The sequence below is a fragment of the Apus apus genome, chromosome 1 (genome assembly GCF_020740795.1).
Source record: "Apus apus isolate bApuApu2 chromosome 1, bApuApu2.pri.cur, whole genome shotgun sequence".
NCBI classification, from domain to species: Eukaryota; Metazoa; Chordata; class Aves; order Apodiformes; family Apodidae; genus Apus; species Apus apus.
This window is the reverse complement of record NC_067282.1, coordinates 160,805,733-160,826,373: the sequence shown is the minus strand read 5'-3', so window position 1 is coordinate 160,826,373 and position 20,641 is coordinate 160,805,733. Positions and strand designations below refer to the sequence as shown.

The following is a 20,641-nucleotide window of genomic DNA, read 5'->3' as shown; positions in this document are numbered from 1 at the left end:
ATTCACATATCTTCTGCAACACTTGCTGTGTTACTTCAGAAACCAGACTATCACCTATGCTTTTTTAAAATCAGGTGTAAAACAGACTTACACAAAAAGAATGAAAGGAATTCACCAGGATAAATCTGAAAGCTCCAGCTAGCCTAATAATATTAATGGGGATTCATAAGTTATGGTTGCTTCCAAAGTACTACACATAACAACAGAATGTTCTCTGGTATACACAGAGCACATCTAACTAAAAATGGCAGACAGATAGTACAAAAGCTTTTGGTTTCCTGAATTAGAGTACTTACTGAACTCACCTCGGTTGACTCAAGTTTTTCATCATGGAGATGAGGTGATCTCGGGTAAATATCAAGAAGATGAGGAGGATCATCAATATGGGTTCTTCTAATATGGTGTTTAATAACTTCTTTATAATCAAATGAATCGAAGTTGGTTTTCCATAGCAATACCTGTAAGAAGCCATCATATCAGTAAGTACTTAGAGCTATTCAGTGACCAATACAAAACTATTCAGTGAAGTCTGTTATTACTAATAGAACACATCATCAGAATGAGCCTATTGTTAACAGTCTAGTTCCTTCTACAACACAGGCGCTTCCCCAGAACATCTTGTACTTTGAGGCTAACAGACGTGTTTCAATCTATTTTAAAAGAGTGTATATATATGTAAAAGCTGTCTCAGTCCTAATCATAAAGCAAAGAACACTTCTGTCCCACTGGACTGTACTAAGTTGTTTTTCTCCTACATCAAGGGGTCATATACTATCAAATTCTTGTCCCCTATGAAGTCTTGCAGGTCAAACAAGAAAGTTTGAGAGGATAAGAGAATGACAGGTGTTAGTCGATCCACTGTGCTGTAAGAGGGTGGTCCTGCTTTCTCTCCCTCTTCTTCTCAACTGTGTCATTTCACTTCTTCCATCACCCAATCCAGCATGAAGTTAACATTTTTATATGACTTTCCTCCATTTTTCAGGCTAGTTTCCTGCCAGTTTAACAATTTCAACTGGCTCAGCACTGAGTGTAAATAAGGGTATAGGCAGGAGGCAACAGAAGTAGGACCTTTAATCAGTGGTGAGCATTTGAGCTGATCAGGCTCTAGATGTTTCCTTTTGCTCTGAAATAGAAGGCCATGCCACTGCAGCTTCAACATTACAGATAAAAAAAATGAGTAAAGCCAGCATGGAAACATACATACATGCCTTGAGTATCCCAACTGCAATGCAAGCAGTGTAAAAGCAAGTATGTGCAACCCCAGAAAAATACCAATTCCGTTAGGAAAAATTTCCCTTTATGTCAAGGCAGTGTCACTAGACACAATGAACTGTCTCTTCTATATAGTAAGAACTGAATTAACAGCACAGGCTACTGCCTTCCAAAGGAGTAGGTATAACTTTGCTCTTTCACTTAAAAGAAAGAGCAAAAGGTCTGCTGTCTTCCATGGAAGCAGGTAAATGAAATAATGTCATGTGCACATATAGCCAAGAAGTGTTAAGAACATGAACTTTGGAACTCTACATGTTCAGGTTTTTTTTTGACTGAGGAACAAGGCAAAAAGGAGGAAATGAAGTATGCAGTGCTTGTTTCAAATATTTAATGTGCTTTCAGCTGGCTCTGCATCAACCAGAAAGAAACTTGAAACTAGAAGCAGAGATACCGGTTTTCCTTCCTTGATGGAGCAAAAACAGATTTTATCTGTTGTTTGAAAATGTAAGAGTTTTGAAATACTGTGTGAATAGAGCAAGTAATCTGTGGTGAACTTACAATCAATCAACTGCCTCCAACCCATGCTGTGGACAGACAGTATCTTTTGGATAATATAAAAGGGATAAAAGATAATATTTTATGGCTAGCCTCTGCTCATCAGCTTGACACTGCTGATCTGCCAGTAGAATATTTCAAATTAATACATCCTATATTTACAGTAAACCAACTTAATTCAGTCACATTGAGCTGAGAAGAGGACCTACAACTGTTCTGCAAGACATGAAAGGGGGTATTGTGGACAGGTCAGCAAAAAACAGATGTTTGTTGAGTATGTGTGTATACACCAACAGAAAATGGACATTGAGGAATCAAGTTCTTATGTTTACTATAGGCAAATATATAAACATAGGCATTACCACACAAAGGTTAGCACTGCAACTTTTAAAACCTACAACACAAAAGTGAAAGCTGCAGCAAACTAATTAGCCCTCTCCCACCAGAACATTCGTAATTAAAAGGAAAAAACTTCAACAGATAAAAGGCATGCCTTTATGTAAGGTAAATAAAACCAGGATTCACTAACAGACCTACTGTGACACCTTATTTTGAACTCAGCATTGACTTAAGAAAACACTTCCTGGTGAAACTGGATCTTCCCTCTCATGCTTTTACCATGAAAACACTATACCAAACTGCTGATAAACATGAGTAATTGTATAGATTTTGCACTATAATACCTACTCACTCCATGACCCCATGTGTCACCAGCTCTACAGCATGAAGTCAGAGCAGGAGAAAGGCAATGACATGACTGCATGTCATTCTGAGGATGCCAAATTCAAAAGAAACTTGCCATGAGACAGGCATTCCTAGGGTATGGTGGCATTTACTTGGGAGCTTGAGCTAGCCTTAATACTGTAGGTCCTTTCTATCATCATAGATTCTCAGATTAACCTTCTGTCATGTCATCTAGTTTTAACACAGGCATTTCACTTCCTCCTAAGTTAAGTGTAATATACCAATTGTCATAAAACTCAAAAGAAAGCACTGATGAAAAGTACAGTCAACAATTCAAGATGACCTGGGAATCAAAGTTTCAGTTTGGAACTGGAAAATTCTCATAAAGATACCTTTAGTAGGAAAAATAAAATATTAGACTGGTGACTCAAGGAATCCTTCCCCCATTGTTGGTGGCTTTTTTCAGCTTATAAAATGAATACTGGAAGTTCGCTAACACTTTTACTTTTCCAATAACTGCATGTCTAGGCACTGCTTCTTACTAACACCTTGTGATAGAAAGCAATTTTAATTGCTTTCTTTGAGTGCCTTCAAGTCATTCTAGAAACTGTGCTTCCTGGTGCATCAAGTAAAAACCAGAAACAGATTGTGTTTTTTCACTTGACACTGAAGTTTTAAATTGAAAAATATTTCTTATTTTCCAAAACTGTCTCTGTTACTAGCTGAAACGTATTTCAAGCTCCACAAAACAGAACATAAACATGAGCTACGGTAAATTCAAAACAGCGTAATTTCTACAGCATGGCTCTGTGTCAAAATTGAGCTTTTAGCTTTTTATAATAGGAAAGAACATGAAAGATAAATAATATTAAGGAACATTCCAGACTGTGAAATTCTAAGCGTTGGACAACAAATGTTCTTTTTTTAAAACGTAAAGACACGATAGAGAGATGTTCCCAAGCTTGGCAGTATTTTTGTAATTGAGATTTGTCATGGTTTGTGAAGACTAATTGTATGATTTGCTGTTCAATTTAACTTTAAGTGCTTAAGCATCTCTTGCCTGTATGAAATCCAGTACTTTGCTGTTTCATCAATATAAATTAGCAAAGCAAAGAATTTTTTTTTTTCCCAATTCCCAGTTTTCTAGTAGTAGTACTTAATTCTTATGATCACAGAGCAGTGACTTTAAAAGAAATGAAAACTGAATGGAGCACCTAGGCATTAATGCTAGTTGCAACACAACTACTTTGTTGACACTGAATTGCAAATCTTCAAATATTTCCATTTAAAAAAATCATTTTTTTATTTTAATAAGTAGAACAGAAGTGGATAGTATTGTGGTCTTCTCATTGTAACATCCAATTGAAAGTAGTTAAGATCAAGTTTATAAGTTATGTATTTATCATTTTTCTCCTCAAATTTAGCTCTAGGCTAAACCAAGTCTATAACAAACTACTAGACAGAATGGATGTCAGCATACTGTAATTATCACCTTACTGTGGCACACTGTGTTTAACTCCCATTGTCTGAAAAAAATATTTAAAAAATAGAATTTAAAGAGACAATCCCACAAACCTGAGCATCTGCTCCACCCGAGGCAAATTTTTCACCACCTTTTGAAAAAGCCACAGAAAGCACAGGCCCCTGACAGAAAAAGAAATTAGCATACAGTAAAATTATGCTATTACTGTAACAATGGATTTTTCTATCTTAATAAGAAACAACTATAGTGAAATTTTGTGCAATAGTAACTCTTCCATCAAGTTGGTTTGCAGCCTTTGTAAGATACTTCCCTATAATTACTGCAATCAATACTAGGAAAATAGCATCATTTTCCTTGGACTGTATGCTTTAACTCTGCAATAAAAAAAATATCAAATATATACGAAGTTACTCAAGACAATGAGTTTGAGTGATTTATTATTGCAAGTGAGGTTTGTTTTTCATCAAGTGTCTGCCATTCTTCAAAAAATTATCTTCCATAAGCTTCTGCCTCCTTAGAAAGCACTGCTTTTCAATAGACAGACTAATGTGCCAAATAATTTGATTCTGAGAACCAAGAGAGGGAATTATTAATTAATTCAGAACATGGTCTATTACTTAACATTAAGCACACAAAATATCAACAGATTAACTGCATGGTCATAGGTAAAATAAATGCATTTGTGACAAGGTGTGTTAATACAACATTTTGCTGCCCACTGAAGTTTATCTGCAAGTTTCAAGACACAAGGCACAATGGCATAAATGTTACTTTCCCTTTGAAAAGATACTGACTAATCTATTAGGATCTCCATTTAAATAGGATTATTGTGTATACCTTGTGTCCATGAAGAGTGTAAATAAGTCTTCCTTCTAAGAGGTCCAAAATCTTAAGGGTACCATCAGTAGATGCAGTGATGAGATAGTTACCAGAAGGATGGAATGATACACAATTAACCCCTGCTCTGTGAACTAATTTACAGAAGACAATATTCAAAGACTGTAGATATCTACTAACAGGAAATGTATACTTCATTTCTTCCCTCTTTTCTATTTCTCAAAGAACAACATATTTAATTTAAGCTAAAAACCCCATAATGCTAGGGCATAGCCAACTCTCCAAAGTATTTGCTTAGCTCTGTTCTAAAAACTAGAAGTACTGCAAAGGAATAATCAGTTTACAGATTGGATTTTTAGGGCTACTAGACTACAAAAAGATTCCTTACAAAGTGCCAATATCAGTACTTAAACAGGTGGCTACAAAGAAGATGGACACTCAATTTTACAAGGAGTCACATGGAAAAGATGAGGAGTTAATGGGTACAAGTTACCCCCGGGGAGATTTCGATTGGACACGAGAAAAATTTTTCAAACGGAGAACAAGCCAAACAATTATTGGAATAATCTCCTCAGGAAGTGGTGGATTTTCCAACATTAGACACTTTTAAGATTCAGCTGGAGAGGGTACTAGGCCATCTTATCTAGACCATGCTTTTGCCGAGAAAGGTTGGACCACTTGATCCCAGAGGTCCCTTCCAACCTGGTATTCTATGACTCTCTGACCTATTTGTCCACTTCTCCCAGTAAGGAATGAAATAATGTAATCTATGTAAATCACAATTAATAGCAAAGAGTTCCACTGTAAAAAAAAAATATATATAACAAACTATGATGGTTGCTTTTTACCTTTGTAGTGCTGCAGTAGTTTGTTCATTCGAATATCCCACAGTTTCACTGTATGATTGGAACCTGCAGAAGCTACACACGTACCACTTGGGTTGAAATCCACAAAATTTGCAAATCTAAATATAATTATTGAAAATAGATGGATCATGTGTTTGCATAGAAATATTTGGGGGGTGTGTATATTTATGTATATAAATGTGTGTGTGTATATATATATACACATGTGTGTGTGTGTCTGTATGTTACCACAAATTTATATGGAATCCATATGTATGGAAACTCAAATAAAGCATTTCAAGTAACTGAAATAAGCATAGGAAAACCAGATGTGCATGATAAATAAGACTGTATAATCTGGCTTTTTTAAAACAGATAGCATAATTGTCCTTACTCAAATCTTCAGAGATTGTGTTAGAATATCAAGTTCCTAGAAGAAAATGCTGCAAAGAGTTTATAAGCAGCAAGTAAAATAATTTTGTCTAAGAACAGAGCATCTAGATAACATCTAACATCATCTAACAACCTTTTAGCTTGGAAAAAAGATAGAGATGACAGCGTGAAATTCGCAAAGCACATATACAAAATTAATATTCAACTGCATTTGTTAAATGAAAACTCTGGTTCCAAGAAACTTAAGAAAACTGCAGATAAGTAAAAGCAAGTATTTTCTAAACCTATATAGGGCAGGTCACTGAACCTAGCAGAATACTTTTTTCATAAATAAGTGGAGAATTTTCAGCTTTTCCTGTTGAAGCATCCAATATCAAATTGCATTCTCAAAACAGAGGAAAACCATGAAAGCTTTCAATGATTCAAGAACAATCTGACTTCTCTCTGGCTTCTGTCCTGACTGTTGGGAAACAGCTGGATAACTGCGGCCAGGTAATCTCTTTAGAAAAAAGTTAATTCATTATTTTTAGTTTGCATGAGTGGTAGAAGTTAGATCTATTTTCAGATATAAGAGATATCCCATTAATACCACAGACTTGGTAAAATGACACATACATTTCTCTCTTTTTTTTTTTTTTTTTTTTTTTTTAGTAACTTACCCTGCAGAATCTAAGAAGCTTTCAATACAAGTTTTATTTCTGGTATCCCATATCTTAACGGATTTATCCTCACTGCAAGATGCTATTAGTCTTCCATCAGGTGAAAATCTGGAACATGCAAGTATATACATTACTAAACAATTGATAATACCTAGATTAGCATTATAGACATAAATAGCAGAACTCCAGAACCAAGAAAGCCTGTTAGGAATTAAAATGTGCATTATTCAAAGAACACTTTAATTTCTCATATTTCTTATGGAGTAATAAAACTGAAAAGAAAAGCTTCTTCCCCTCCTGCTTCCATTTCACAATTAAGCGGTGCCATGAGCAAGAAAGAGACAGGATGGGGGAGGAGGGTAACAGTAGCCTAAGGTTGTCACTTCATATGCCAAAGAGATTATTATAGAAAACTATAAGCAAAAAGACAAAGAGGACACAGAAGAAACCTCACATTCAATTTTAACCTACATATATATTCTCCTGTGAGCTCTCCCTAGACTGAGAAACTGTCAGCAAAACATTCATGATTATTCCTAGTCTACTAGTCTAGATTTTTAAACAGGAAATTTGACACATCTCTAATTTCACCATTCATTATTTATCATATTGAACAATTGCAGGAGGATATTAGAACACTGCTCAAGAACATCCACATACAATTTCCTAAAGCTTTTTTTTTTTTTAACCATCAGATACTTTGGAACTTCATAGTGCTCTGCACTTCACCAGTGTTAAATTACTTTCTCAAGAGGTTTAAATCAGACCTCTTATCTGCAGATTTTTCCATTAATAGGGAGGAAACAAAAAACCCTCCACAAAGAACAATCTTTTTTTGTCTTTGAAGAGCTGCCGTGCCTTTAAATAGAGTGCAAATCTTAACTTGCAGTACAAGGGCCATTTTCTTTTACCTTTTCCAGTTACATAAGCTTAGCTCCTTTTGAGTTCATGATCACTCTTTTCTGCCACTCCTGTTTCAAGAATAGTTGAGATAACCCCTACCATGAATAATAAACCTAGAAACACATACATGCTGTAAAATAAGTTAATACAGCACAAAAACATACAAGACTGCAGAAACACAGGATATGGGCTGAATATAAGTACAGAAGACCCTATTTGTCCTTTAAAGTAGAAAAATGAACACCCAGCAACACATTTAATATGTACACATATTAAAACAGAGCAAGATTTCAGACTTCAACTGGAAGACATATATAAAACGTGTGTGTGTGCTTAAGACTGATTACTTAAAGGTTCATTATTAGTGGTAGAACATCATTTATCACTCACAGATTATTCTTCTCTTAGTTCTACCCTGGGAAATAAAAACACTTTGCTTGGAGTTCTGCTTCCATACAAAGAGAATAAAAACAACACTTACTTGGCACAGCGAACCCAGTGAGTGTGTTGGAATAGGGAAAAAAAAAGACGCTGATGCTGAACACTCCATATTTTCATTGATTTATCATTGGATGCTGAAACTAGAAAGTGGCCATCATGCGAGAAGCTCACGCTACGAACAGATGCTGTATGACCCTTCAGTACCGATGATTCTCCATGACTAGGGGAAAAGAAAAAAAGCAAAACCAAACAACCAAGACAGAAAACACAGTTATATTGAACTGAAGGAGTTTAAAATCTCATAAAACTCAAAAATTAACATATATGGAATCTTAGTCAAATGTATACAGGCTAAATCTTGGTGTTGCGAATATTTTTTGCCTTATTTGAATATTAATTATTAGAATAACAGACCTGAAAGTAACTGTATTTAATATGACCTATTTTAGAGAACACTGCAATTAACCAGCAGCATTAGCCTCCATACTGTATTTGAAAGAGAATATAATATTTTTGATGCAGTAATCTATAAAACACTTAAGGTTACACCAGTTTTTCTAAGGTCATTCTTAATAGCTCATAATCACCACTACTTGATAACAGTTTAAAAAGGCAAGCCAATTTTTTTTTTTTTTTCCAAAAATGCTATTTTCAGTTTCTTTAGTCACTCGTCTCTCCAAAATGAAGTGCAGCTATCCATTTCTTATTTAAAAATATATCCTTTAAGCCAGAGAAATACTACCAAGCATCATCCTACACACATGAAATTCTGATCTCTGAATTACTATATTTTCTTTCAAAACTACAGGAAATTCAGTAAAGAACAAAGTAGCACAGTAAAGAATTGTGTTGCTTGTGCTCCCTGATCCGTTTCTGTCAAAGCTGAGGGATGTGGGAAGAGAAACTTTTCTTGGGTAAAGACCCCAATATTCACATTGCACATTAATGACAGACATAGCCAGCATGACTCGGTTATACTCACATGCAAGGAATCCATAGTCTGACAGTACGATCTTGAGAAGCTGAAGCAAGTAGCTGCCCATATGGTGAGAACTGTACACTGGTCACTGCTTCCGTGTGGCCTACAAATCTGTAAGCTCTGCGTGGTGTCTTCAGCTTCCACACCATAAGAAACCTATCCAAAGAGGAGGTAGCTGGCAAGAAATAAAAGATACTAAGAGCCCACTCACCATTATTAGAAAAATCAGAGCTAATGACTATGAATTTGGATTCACCAGTGAGCTTACTGGGTATCAGGGGGATGGGAGCGGTTATTTGGTTTTGGCCTCAGCAGAGGCCTGGCAGCCAGCAATGCCAACACCTTTTGGAAGGACATCAAAAGACTGGGAGGGGTAAAGGAAAATTCTTAACAGGTAGCTCTACAGCATATTAAGAAAACTGGCTTACAAGTACTTTAAAGATACAGAACAAAAAATTCCAAGCTGAAAATCATTCATGTATCATTAAGTATGAATCCAGATTTGGTCTTACTAAATACTAAGAACAAGAGACAAAATTTTCAGTGATCTCACTTTGATCTCTGAGATGGAATTTGTTAGAAGTATCAAGTGTTTTAACTCTGAAAAGACAAGTCAACTCAAGATATAATTTCTAACACTGCAGAAGTCTACTCCAAAGTAAATATCCAAATTTTATAATTCCATTCTATTTTAAGTACCAATTTTTTTAATACTAATATTTGTCTAGTTCAAAACACACTGTAAAGCTGTTGGTCTGACAATAGGAAGACCTTTTTTTTGTTTTGCAGTCACTTTACAGGTGGACCATGCTACCTGCATTTGAGAAGGCAGACATAGTTTTTAGCAGAGCTTGATTACTTTCAGGAAATTATAAGCAACAAAAGCAATTAGCAGTTGAATTAAACTGACAAGATTGGTATTCCTACTCCTTTATTGCCTTCATCTCTGCCAAGTGCTAGCATGCAGGACATAAATAAAAACAAGGAATTCACATTCCCACCCTTTCAGTTATAAAATTTCTACCCCTAGTACAGAAAGGGAAGGACAGAAAGAAGAAGGACCTCGTAGAATTGTAAGAGAACATGAAAAGGATAGCTCTTCTCTTCCCAATGTCTTTCAGGCATCAACATAGCACAGAGGAGCAAAGCTAGTTTATTATTACATGTGTCAAGGCAAGGCTCAAACGAAGTACTGGATATTAAACTCTCTTTAGGGATTCAGAATAGAGATATTATTCTTAGCCCTACATAACTAGCTTCTGGTAAAAGATGTGTGACCATACTATCCCTATACCCATATCAATAGGTCTAAATTTGACACAGAAGTACAGAATTTTTTCCTCCCTCCAACTTCTCATAACTCTATTTTACAGCAGGCTTTTTCTAAAACAAATAATGCACAAACTACCAAGTACCTATAGAACCTTATGAACTGCATGAAGGCCATGTAATACCAGCTGTCTTTGTTTTCAGTTCTAAAAACTGAAGGAAATATTTTAAAAGATGACAGTACAATGAATTCAAAGGCTGGTTTATCATAGCTTGCTCTCTCACTGATATGTTATCCCAAGGTTAATGACACACAAGCAGTAACCTGAAGTTCTCCTTTCCCTGGGAGATCCACAAGCATTATTCCTTGTTGTCCCTCTGAACTCCCTGTTGCCTATGCTCACACAGCATCCTCTCCCCATCTTTAGGTAGGTTTCCTCTCTTGAAGCCACCTGCTCATTACCATGACACTCAATCTGCTATTATCTCTGATGTTGCAGTTCCAGCCCATCTGACACCATCCCAGGGGTGACGGAGGGAAGAAGTTCAGGACCTGCACAGGAAAGGATGAGTAACTGACAGAACCATTGTTGAACTATTTTCCCAAGGCACACAGGGTGATGTGACTTTGTATCTGAGCAGCAAGGGAAAGGAGTAAATCCAGACAAAGAAACTCTAAGCCAAAACTCTGAATCTATATTCAATTTTGACCCCTATCTACCAAGGAAACCAGGTCCCTTTACCATTAATGAGTCTCAGCCAAGCCAAGCTATTCCCTATTCAAGCAGGCTGAAATAAATGTTAGTGCCTATAGCCAATGCCTGAGCATTGTGCTGCAACAGTACATACAGTATCTCAGCTAACCACAGGCACTAAATGCAAGAATGTATAGGGTAACAATGTTGCCAGCAAGAATTTCCATTATCAATGCTAATCTTAAAAAACAGTTTTATGCATTAAAAAAAATTATCAAATAAACTTCTCTGTTTCTCTTTTTATTCCATTTTAAGGGATTTTGCCTGCTTTGTAACAATGGTTCTCCAATTTACTCAAGCACAGTATCTTAAGGATTGGTTCTTAATCCTTTATGCATTTTTCTCCCCTCAAGTTCATCTTGTCCATGCATTTAAGTGTTCAAAAGGAGAGGAGCAAGAACTTTCCAGGACAGATTACATATGGGGTCCTAGGCAACGCAGACCAGACCCAGTTGATGCATTCTGTCAGCACTTGCTAAGTATGTCACACCCTACAGTCTGATTTTCAGTTACCTGACCGCCAGTAAATGGTCCACAACAGATACCAGGGCTAACATAAAATACTGGAACTGAAGCAAAAGAAACCCAGAAGGTCCAGAAGAATTTTTTTAGGATGGGTCATACCATAAATAAATCTGTTGCACATGTCTCTTAGAGAAAACATGATATAACCAGAACCATGTTTAGAGGTGAAAGATAGAATTTTTCCTCACAGTAGTAATTCAAACATTTGACTGACTGCAAAATATAACTAGAAAGAAGAAAGCTGAAAATTCACATTTAGCTGACTCCAATATGCAACTTAGTCCAGTTTATAACCGCAGTGGCTTTTTTTTTTTTTTTTTAACATCAGTGCTTTCTGTACACACCCAAGGATAGCTAACTTATCTCTAGGTAATTTGCTTTTCTGGTGATGAGTCAGAACAGAATTGAACACCAGACAATAAAGACTTGGCCTTATGCTAAGGCCAGGTTTACACAGCACTTTGCTGCAATTCTCTGAACAGATATCCGGGCTTCAGATATGCAATGGAATTTTTTTTTGCAATGAAACCAAGCTCAATTTACAAGTTGTGAATATTGACAGTATGCATTTTCATATAAACACATGTATATAAGAAGACACAAATTGCCGCAGTACCGAGTTACTGTTACACTTCCATTTTCCAGAACACCACCCTAGTGACTACAAGTTGTACAAAAGATCAGAAGAGACTCAGACAGACCTTAACAGCTAGATGTACCCCTTGGTCATCCTTTCTCACCCCCCCAAATACTGAAGCATCTCAAACACAATTAACTTGGTGCAAAAGTTACAAGTCAGATGGAGTACAGGGCTGTGCATGTGATGTGTGAGTAGCCAACCACCACCACCAAACTCACACACATTACAGGAACCTTGCAAATCTCACTGTGATAAGGTGCAATGTCACTATACAAACGCATTTAACAGTGATTCACAACATTGCCCACTTGGAGGAAAACAACTGTTAATTGAACCTCAGTCAACAGAAGAAATCTGGAATTCTAAGAGCAGTGGATAAATTATGAGTAACTTCTAATAATTCCCATAAATTCAAGTTCATGTCAGTTTTTATTGTATACTGTATGTACTTACACAATTGGAAAAGAACTGAAGAGAGTTAGCACACTAGCAAACATTTAATTATCATTCTGGATTTTATTTTCTCAAAAGAAACCCCAAAGCCCTCCCACATTTACTCAGTGTTAAGTTTACATTCAATTTTTTAAGTCACTTAAAATCAGTAGTTCAAAATACATACAAGTATTCCCCAAATTTTCAAACAGCACAGATAATCTTTCAGAGTTTCAGATTTTCCAGAAATCTGTACAATCTAAAAAAAAAAAACCAACAAACAAAAAAACCCAAAAAAACCCCAAGAAACTTGGATTGGAGTATTTCTGTGGAATTGCTGCAATTCAGTTCAAAACTAGCAGAACTTGAAATGGCAAGGTTTTTTTTTTCTTCTTTCTCTCTCCTTCTGTAGCCCCTCTCCCACCCTTGACATTTTTTATTCCAATTGGGAATAAATGACACTTATTATTTCTAGGGCCACATTTTTTGTTGTTTTGTTTGCTTTGTTTTTTTCTTGCTTTCTTATTTTTTTCCTTTTACTTTTTAAAGAACCACAAAAATAGAATGAGAGGTGGCAGGGAGAAGGCGGAAGGGTTCAGATACATACAGAAAGAATAGCTTTTCAAACTATAAGAGGCAGATCCATTTAGACTTATTGCTTAAATTTATAAGGAACACTTTGAATGTCAGTTTTAACAGGAAGGTAGTTCTTTATATGAAATGTAGTTTTTTGCCATGTCCTAAAAAACTTAATTGTATAAAAGTTGCATAGTCTATATTCACACCATTTAATTACTTTGATTTGAGGAAACACACATTGCACGTACAACTTATGCTCTGCTATGTAGGAGAACCCAGGCCTTTATCCTGTAATTTCTATTGAATGTAACAGTATACAGCAAGCTTTTCACAAATGCACATACTTTGTATAATTTATTGCCCCAGTACATAATGACTGGCTGCCTTTTAAAATTTGATAAATGGTTCATAACTTGTAGGTCCATGAAATAATTCCTTGCTGCAATGCAGAATGGAATTTTTCAGGAATGTCTCCCTTATGAAGTAAAGAAGTTCCCTTTTTCAAAAAGAAATAAGAAAAAAAGAACAAACAGCTTGAGGGGAAAAAAAAAAAAGGAAATAAAATTGCAAGCAACCTCTGAAAAATAAGTTAGACTTAAAACAATCCATGCCACACAGTGGCAAGTATTTTTAGTATGATTCAGTGCTACATCCCCAGCTCCAAACTGTTTTCTTCTGTTCCCCTTGTATCTAACCCTGCTGCCACACAAACCTCTCAACTATCTAAAACCACTAAAACTCAAGAATAAGTCTTAGTTTACTCTTGCTTTATTTTTGGCAAATCTTCACTTTTTCAGGTCTCACTTGCTCCCTTTTAACCCTTTTACTTACTAATACCTGCAGCAAATGCACATCTACTCCATTCCTTGAGTATCCATGATTGTTACTTCTCACTAGCTCAAGTTCCTACCTACCAGACCTACACTGTGGCTACTGAAGAACATTTATCAATTCAGTGAAAGTAATAAAAAACGCTGGAATGCCCGAAACATTAAGGTAAGTGTTCAACGTAAATTATAAAAAGCTAAAAACACATATACCAACAGAAGGTATTTTTCTTCCAGTACACAATATATCACATCTACTGTCTATAATCATGCTCAAAACAGATTAGTGACACAATTCAGGAATCAATGTTCTTCAAAAATCAATATAACAGGATACACAAAACATTCTAAATAAGCAGTTCTGTGAACCACCTAATCAACAAATCTTGGCTTCCTCCAAGCTGCCCTTTGCCTTTTCAATTCCCTTTGCTTCAAGAACTTCAGCTTCCCAACCTTATCCAAGGTCTCCCATGGCACTACTGTGACTAGAAAGTGGCAGCATGTGGTGCACTCTGCCTAGGGCTGATGAATGCCACCTGTTACCAAAATACATGACACAAACTAAAACAGCCCAAGTTTTCTTCTGTGTCCCCCTCCTTTTCCCCACTGACAGACCACAAAAAAAGTAAAAATAAAAAAGATGCATGGTATAGTCACATGAACTGTGTCCCTAGGATGCCAGGCTTAACATGGGAAAACTTACACAGAGGCAACATAAATATTAAATATATAGCTAAGAAATGGCAGTAGCTAATGTAATTCTGTGCTTTTTTCCCTTTTCCATTACTTTTAAACAGAATTCTTACTTGTAGCAATCCCTGTCTCTTCCCATTTGTGGTATCATCCGCACATCCTTGGTTCCACTGCTACCACACTCTTCTAAACGCATGAAAGCTCCTGATTCACCCTCATGAGGTAAGTTTTCCAGAATAGGCACAAGACTGCAAAACAGTGTCACACTCCATCTACTAAAAACCCCCTCACTTTTCTTCAATGTAATATACCTAGTTGTCAGCATGAAACCTTTAAGAGCACATGAATTCCCAGAAAACTGAATAGTACAAGGCTTAGGATTCCACTTTGCACATAAAGGTTGATTCAATCACATGCTACTGTAGCATTACTTAGAAGTTAGATACATATGTTACAATGTATCTGCATCATAGGTCAGTTATTCCACTGCAAGAACGCAACCATTCTGCTCAAAGCAAGAATATACTTTCGTGTATTGTTATCTCGCAGGTTTAATGTGTATAATGTTTATAAAAAAAAAAAAAAAAATCCTTCCTCAGTCCACTCAAAAGCCTTTGTTGTATCATAAGACAGGCCACAGTAAGAAAATAATGGATCAAAATTTTACAAAAATAAAAGGCATCCAATCTGTATTCAATATTTTAGGAACTAAACCCCAGTAGTTACTTTTGCTTTCCTTACAGTTCACCACAGCAGATATTGTTTCTACACCACTACAGACACATCTGAAGACTTTCCAAACTATAAAATCAAGTGTTGCTATCTCTCACATCTGTAAAAACCTTGGAGATCACAGTCCATTTGATTTGTACTACCAGCAGTTATTACTTCTCAAAGTTCCAAATCTGATTTTTATCTCCATCATTACAAGTTCTCATTTCCACATCAGCACGCCCCTCAGTTGTATGATAAGCAGTAAGGCACTTTCCTGAATGAGGATGATAAATTGTCCCATCATCTTTGAAATACCATATAATAATTTCTGGGATAGGAGATCCATCTTTTGGGCAGCTTCTCATACCTATGTAATCTTCATGCTCTGGGACTTCAGCACATAGCTCAGTTACAGAGTTAAACCTAATTTCCTTATTTGATGTATATTCAAAAAATTGATTGCCTCCTTGTCCATGACATCCAAAGAGAGAAAGGTGAGCCCCAGTAGGATTATGTTCTGGTAAGACATAGTCGAGGCATTCTGAAGCTATTCCTGCGCTGCGGATAGCACCATGCCAGCCAGGACGATCTTCCGGTACATGCAACTCAGCAAATACATTTTTTAAATACCAGTCAAAACTCTTGCATTTCAAACGTTCTCTCAGTATCTTTCTTTCAGAAATATCTCCATAGTTTTCTTTTCTTGCTGAAGGATTTCTGTTGTAGAAGTGCTCCTTGAACTCATCCATCCACACCTCAGCAGCACGTGCCGTATTCTGAAGGAAATTGGGTCTAGCATAGGGTGCACGCTTTGGAAACACATGGCCTACATGGGAGCATGGATGAATTTCCAACATGCCTCCACACTGCCAAACTCTAAATGATAACTCTAAGTTCTCCCCTCCCCAGACATCCATTCCTGTATCGTAGGTACCCAAGTACTCAAAATACTTCTTGCTGACAGCAAACAAGCCACCAGCCATGGTTGGGGATCTGATTGGATCGGTCTCAGCCTTGCGCCGGAGACGTTCGTGTTTAGGCACCGAATGCCACTGGAAGGTCAGCCGCCAGTCAAACCCCCCAATCATGGGCTCTGCTGTTTGCATGTAGTATTCAAAAGTTTTCCAGTCAATGGTGTCAATGACAGGACAGACAACAACGGTCTCATTCTCAGCAATCCTTTCGAGGAGCGGTTCCAGCCAGCCAGAGACACACTCACAGTGACAGTCCAGAAATGTGAGGACCTCACCAGTAGCAAAAGTAGCACCAATTAAGCGGGCACGAACCAATCCTTCTCTTTTGTTCGTTCTTATCAAACGAACTCTTTTCAGGCTGCTTATGTATTTTTCCAGTTCAGCTTTCAAATACACTTTATCACTCAAGTCGTCCACCAGTATAATTTCTTTTAGAAGCACTGAAGGTGATGTTTCGAGAACACTATGTATGGTCCGCAGCAAGGTTGACCAAGCTTCGTTGTAGAAAGCAATTACAACAGATGTCGTGGGCAGTCTTCTGTAGTCGTAAGATTTAGTTTTACAGCCACTCATTCGATTATCTTCAATGTGCCGGTGGAGAGAGATTTTATCACTCAAATAAATATTAATTGCATACTTCTCAATCAGCTCGTCTTCCTGTTTCTTTTCCTCAGGACTCAGCTGCAGGCGAGAGGGCTTACCCCATTCTCCTGGGGCATAAGAGTCAGGCGGGGGTTTGTCATAAACTGGACGAGCCAAATCCACAGCTTCTTCTGCTCTGTCAGAAAAGCGCCTCTCCCATTTCACTTTGGTGATGCTCTCCCCGGCGAGGGAGGCACCGAATGAAGAAACCGACAGCTCGACCACAAAGTAAGCGATCATCAAGAAACCGAGAAACACGCAGCTTTTGCGGACCCAGGTCCATCTTCTGGCCAGACGGATCCTCATCGTGGGCGATGAAAAGCAGCCCCTGGCAGAGAGGAGCTCTGTGAACCACTGCTGTCCCCCCTGCGCCCCCAGGACGGAGGGGGCTGCAGGCGCCGCGGGCCGCCGGCCGAGTTCGCAGCCAGTCCCTCCCCGGCGGGCCCGGAGGTTTCCAGGGGGACCGCGGGTGGAGCGGGGCAGCAGCAGAGGCGCGGAGCGTCCCCCTGCCCCTCCGGGCTCGACGCTCCCCTCACTTACTTCCTCCTCCTCTCTCGCTGCGGGACAAACCCCTCCTCCCGCCTTGTGGTTTGCTCAAAAAGTTGTCGCTTAAGGAAGGGGCAGAGACTTCTCGGCCCGCCCGGCCGGCACGGGAGCCCGCCCCGCCTCCGCGCCCGGACCTGCGCCCGGAACCGCCCGGCGCTCCGCCAGCTGCCGGGGAGGGAAGGAGGCAGGGAGAGAGAGAGACGCCCCACCCAGAAAGCAAGCGGCGCCGGCCCCCCCGCACTCACCCAGCCCCGAGGCGTCCGCATTGAAGCCGACACCAGTCACCGCCGCGCTGTGACCTCGGAACGGCCGGATCAAGACGGGGTCGTCCTGGGGGAGAGGATGATCACCGTCAGCCTCCGGGGGGAGGGGGGCGGCCCCTCGCCCCCGCCCGCCCACCCCTCCCTCAGTAGCCGTTAGTGTCCGGCATGCGGCGGGAGCGCGGCGGCGAGCGCTCCCTGCGCGTTCCCCGCGGCGGCCGCACTGGCTGCAGGCGCGCAGCCCTCGGCTCCGGGCGACACCCGCGGGCCACAGTGCCCGCTCACAGGCCAGCACCCGAGGCTCGCCCGTCCTCCGCAGCGCCGCCCCGGCTGCCCTCGCCCGGGACGAGGGCCGGAGCCGAGCTCTTACCAAAACGGAGGCCATAGGCGGAGCGGGACGCCGCGGCAACGGCAGCTGCCGGAGCGGAGCGACATCAACCGCCCGCCGCAGCCCCCGCGCTCCCGGCGCGTCCGGCCGAGCCCCGAATTCATCCGCCGCGCCAAGATCGCGCCTCCCGAGCCGCCCATTCGCCGGCCGCCGCTGGGGGGCGGGGCCGGGCGGTGGCCGGAGGGGCCGCGCTCGGGGCGGGCGGCGGGACGGGCCCCCTCTCGGGCCGGCCTGGGTTGGTGCCTTGTCTGAGAGGTGGTCCCTCGGTCGGGCGGCTGGAGAGGGCTGAGCCACCGCTGAGGGCTCGCGGTGCGGTGGATGCTGGGGCAGGAGCTGGGGAAAACCCCACCTGGAGGTTTAAAATCCCCAAACTACAGTGTTGGTTTTTTTTTTCCGGTGAGGAATCCCCTGTGCTGGGCGAGTTTTCTGCCCGGTGGCAGCGTGGCGGCCTGAGCTGCAGCGCCGGCGTCTGGCCCGGGGAGCGGCGGGCCCGGCGGTGCTGCCCCCGGCCTGGCCGCAGGCGGAGCGTGCTCTCGCTGCCTGCTCTTGGGGCCGTGTCTTTCGGGTCGGCTGAACGCAGCAGGAACAAGCAAAATCGTCAAAGTTAGCGGAAGGTCTGGCCCGCGTTACTTCGATCTTACGACTTACAAATTGATCCAGGGTAGCTCAGTTTAACACCTCAGGCTGATTTAGTATTAAGCCTCCTTAGGTGGTGTTGACGTCTTTGTCTTGTTTCCCCTCTGTTTCTTAGTTTGTTAGTGCTTTCTAGATGTCCAGGTCAGTGCTCATGTTTGTATCATACTTGTTTTCAAACTGTCCTTTAATACTTTAGAAAAGTACAACTAGCTTTTTAAAAAATAAATAAACTCAAAATAGTAGTGTTAGTGGTGCTGTGAATGTTTATGCAGCTTCATGGAAAACCAGACAAGGGAACCAATTTCACTGAAAAAAATACTGCTCCAATAGGTAAGCTAATAAGACAAGGGATGAAGTCAGTTATCAAAATGGAGGCCCGTGATAGCAAAGCTGTCATTTGATATGCACATGTTCATGAAGAAGTAACTTCAACTGCAGTTACCCTCTTCACAAATCCAGTTTTCATTTTACACTTTCATCTGACATTAAACTCTTTAAGTTTCATCTGACAAACTTCATCTACAGAATCAGGTCAGTAATTAGGCCAACATGTGAGATAAGTCAATTATAGGACAGTTCCAAATCAATTGTGTTTAACTATAAAATGCACATTTAAAGCAATAATTTTTTAAGTGCTGAAAAAAGCAGGATTATCACAACAAGTATGTAAGAAGGTTTCAACTGAAATATTCTTGCCATTCCTTACATTGTTGTTATGGAGGCTGATAATTTGCCTTTACAGTTTCAGAATACAAAATAAGTTTTTTTTGCAGAAATAAATGGTGGAACAGGAGACACTGACTTTAGCTTGGATCTAAGAAAAGCTAGTTTTATGTTGCTATTTGTGCTTGGTTTGATTTGTTGTCTTTTTTTTTTTCTACACAGCTCATTCCTTTGTGTTAGGTCCCACAATTTACTTATCGCAAAGTAAAAATGTAGCATTAGAAAAAGCTGGTAATGATAAAGCTTGAATGTCCCACATTCTACCACATTGCAGAAACAGTGAGCTAATAACTAGTTAAATACGCTTGGCCTCTTCACCACTATTGAAGTTTTCCAGCTGTTTCTCAACTGTTTTTCCAACTATCCTCCTAGGGTTTATCAGCTATGAATGATACCTCTTGGCAAGGAGACACCCAAGCTATGTTTAGATCCTATCCCTCTGCAAAGCAACTTTAATACCAAATTTTGAGTGAACTTAAGTAATTCTGTGTTCTCCTGGGTTTGTTTTTGGTTTTGTGTGGTTTGTTGTTGTTGTTTAGGGGGTTTGTTTGTTTTTGTTGGTATTTTTCTAAAATCTTAAATCAGGGAAACTACCCTCTGTGCTGCTGTATTTGTGTATTGTGGTATCTCAGTATTTCTTGTACCTTTTGTTCTTAGGTTCAGATGTGTTCTGTAAGCTCCTTAAAAAGCCAGTGGCCAGAAGCATGTGTTACTTTCTTTGCAAGCTGAGCTAAATGACAGTTCCAAATCATAGTGAATCTTTTTGCTTCATCACAGCTTCTGCACTTTCAGCAGCTCAGTGTTCTTTGCTCATTTTGCGGTACTAGCAGTAGACTGAAACCTTTACCTGCCCACAGAATTAATGAATTACAAAATGCCAGGTGATAGGCATAAAGCAAAGGAAGGACTGGCATTACTGGGAGAAAGATGATGTCATCCCTCTTTCTACAAATTGCTGGAAGAGTGTTTCTCAGATTGTAGAGCTTACAAAATTAGGGTGTTCCTCACTGTTTCTCCTCACCTGAGAGTGTTTTGAAGACTCCTAAA

At 39.6% G+C, this 20,641-nt stretch overlaps 2 protein-coding genes across 3 annotated transcripts in view; both read right to left on the bottom strand.

Moving 5' to 3' along the window:
• The window catches only part of POC1B (POC1 centriolar protein B), a 53,434-nt gene extending 35,098 nt beyond the window's left edge, over nucleotides 1-18,336 (bottom strand). The window contains exons 1-9 of one of the 2 annotated variants that reach the window (XM_051622906.1): nucleotides 18,218-18,336; nucleotides 17,833-17,917; nucleotides 8,995-9,166; nucleotides 8,053-8,232; nucleotides 6,669-6,776; nucleotides 5,620-5,735; nucleotides 4,772-4,905; nucleotides 4,027-4,095; nucleotides 297-458 (exon numbers count right to left, since the gene is read on the bottom strand). In XM_051622906.1, coding sequence (XP_051478866.1) covers nucleotides 297-458; nucleotides 4,027-4,095; nucleotides 4,772-4,905; nucleotides 5,620-5,735; nucleotides 6,669-6,776; nucleotides 8,053-8,232; nucleotides 8,995-9,166; nucleotides 17,833-17,917; nucleotides 18,218-18,232 — 1,041 coding nt within the window. In that variant the 5' untranslated portion in view covers nucleotides 18,233-18,336. The remainder of the gene's footprint in view (nucleotides 1-296; nucleotides 459-4,026; nucleotides 4,096-4,771; nucleotides 4,906-5,619; nucleotides 5,736-6,668; nucleotides 6,777-8,052; nucleotides 8,233-8,994; nucleotides 9,167-17,832; nucleotides 17,918-18,217) is intronic. The other variant, XM_051622899.1, reaches the window with a different exon arrangement.
• On the bottom strand, nucleotides 12,608-17,845 carry GALNT4 (polypeptide N-acetylgalactosaminyltransferase 4). Its single transcript, XM_051622885.1, has 2 exons — nucleotides 17,833-17,845; nucleotides 12,608-17,369 (listed from the first exon to the last, which is right to left on the bottom strand). Exon 2 carries the CDS (start codon nucleotides 17,345-17,347, stop codon nucleotides 15,596-15,598), a length of 1,752 nt encoding a protein of 583 aa, XP_051478845.1. The 5' UTR covers nucleotides 17,348-17,369; nucleotides 17,833-17,845; the 3' UTR covers nucleotides 12,608-15,595.
• Nucleotides 18,337-20,641: the final 2,305 nt, after the last annotated feature.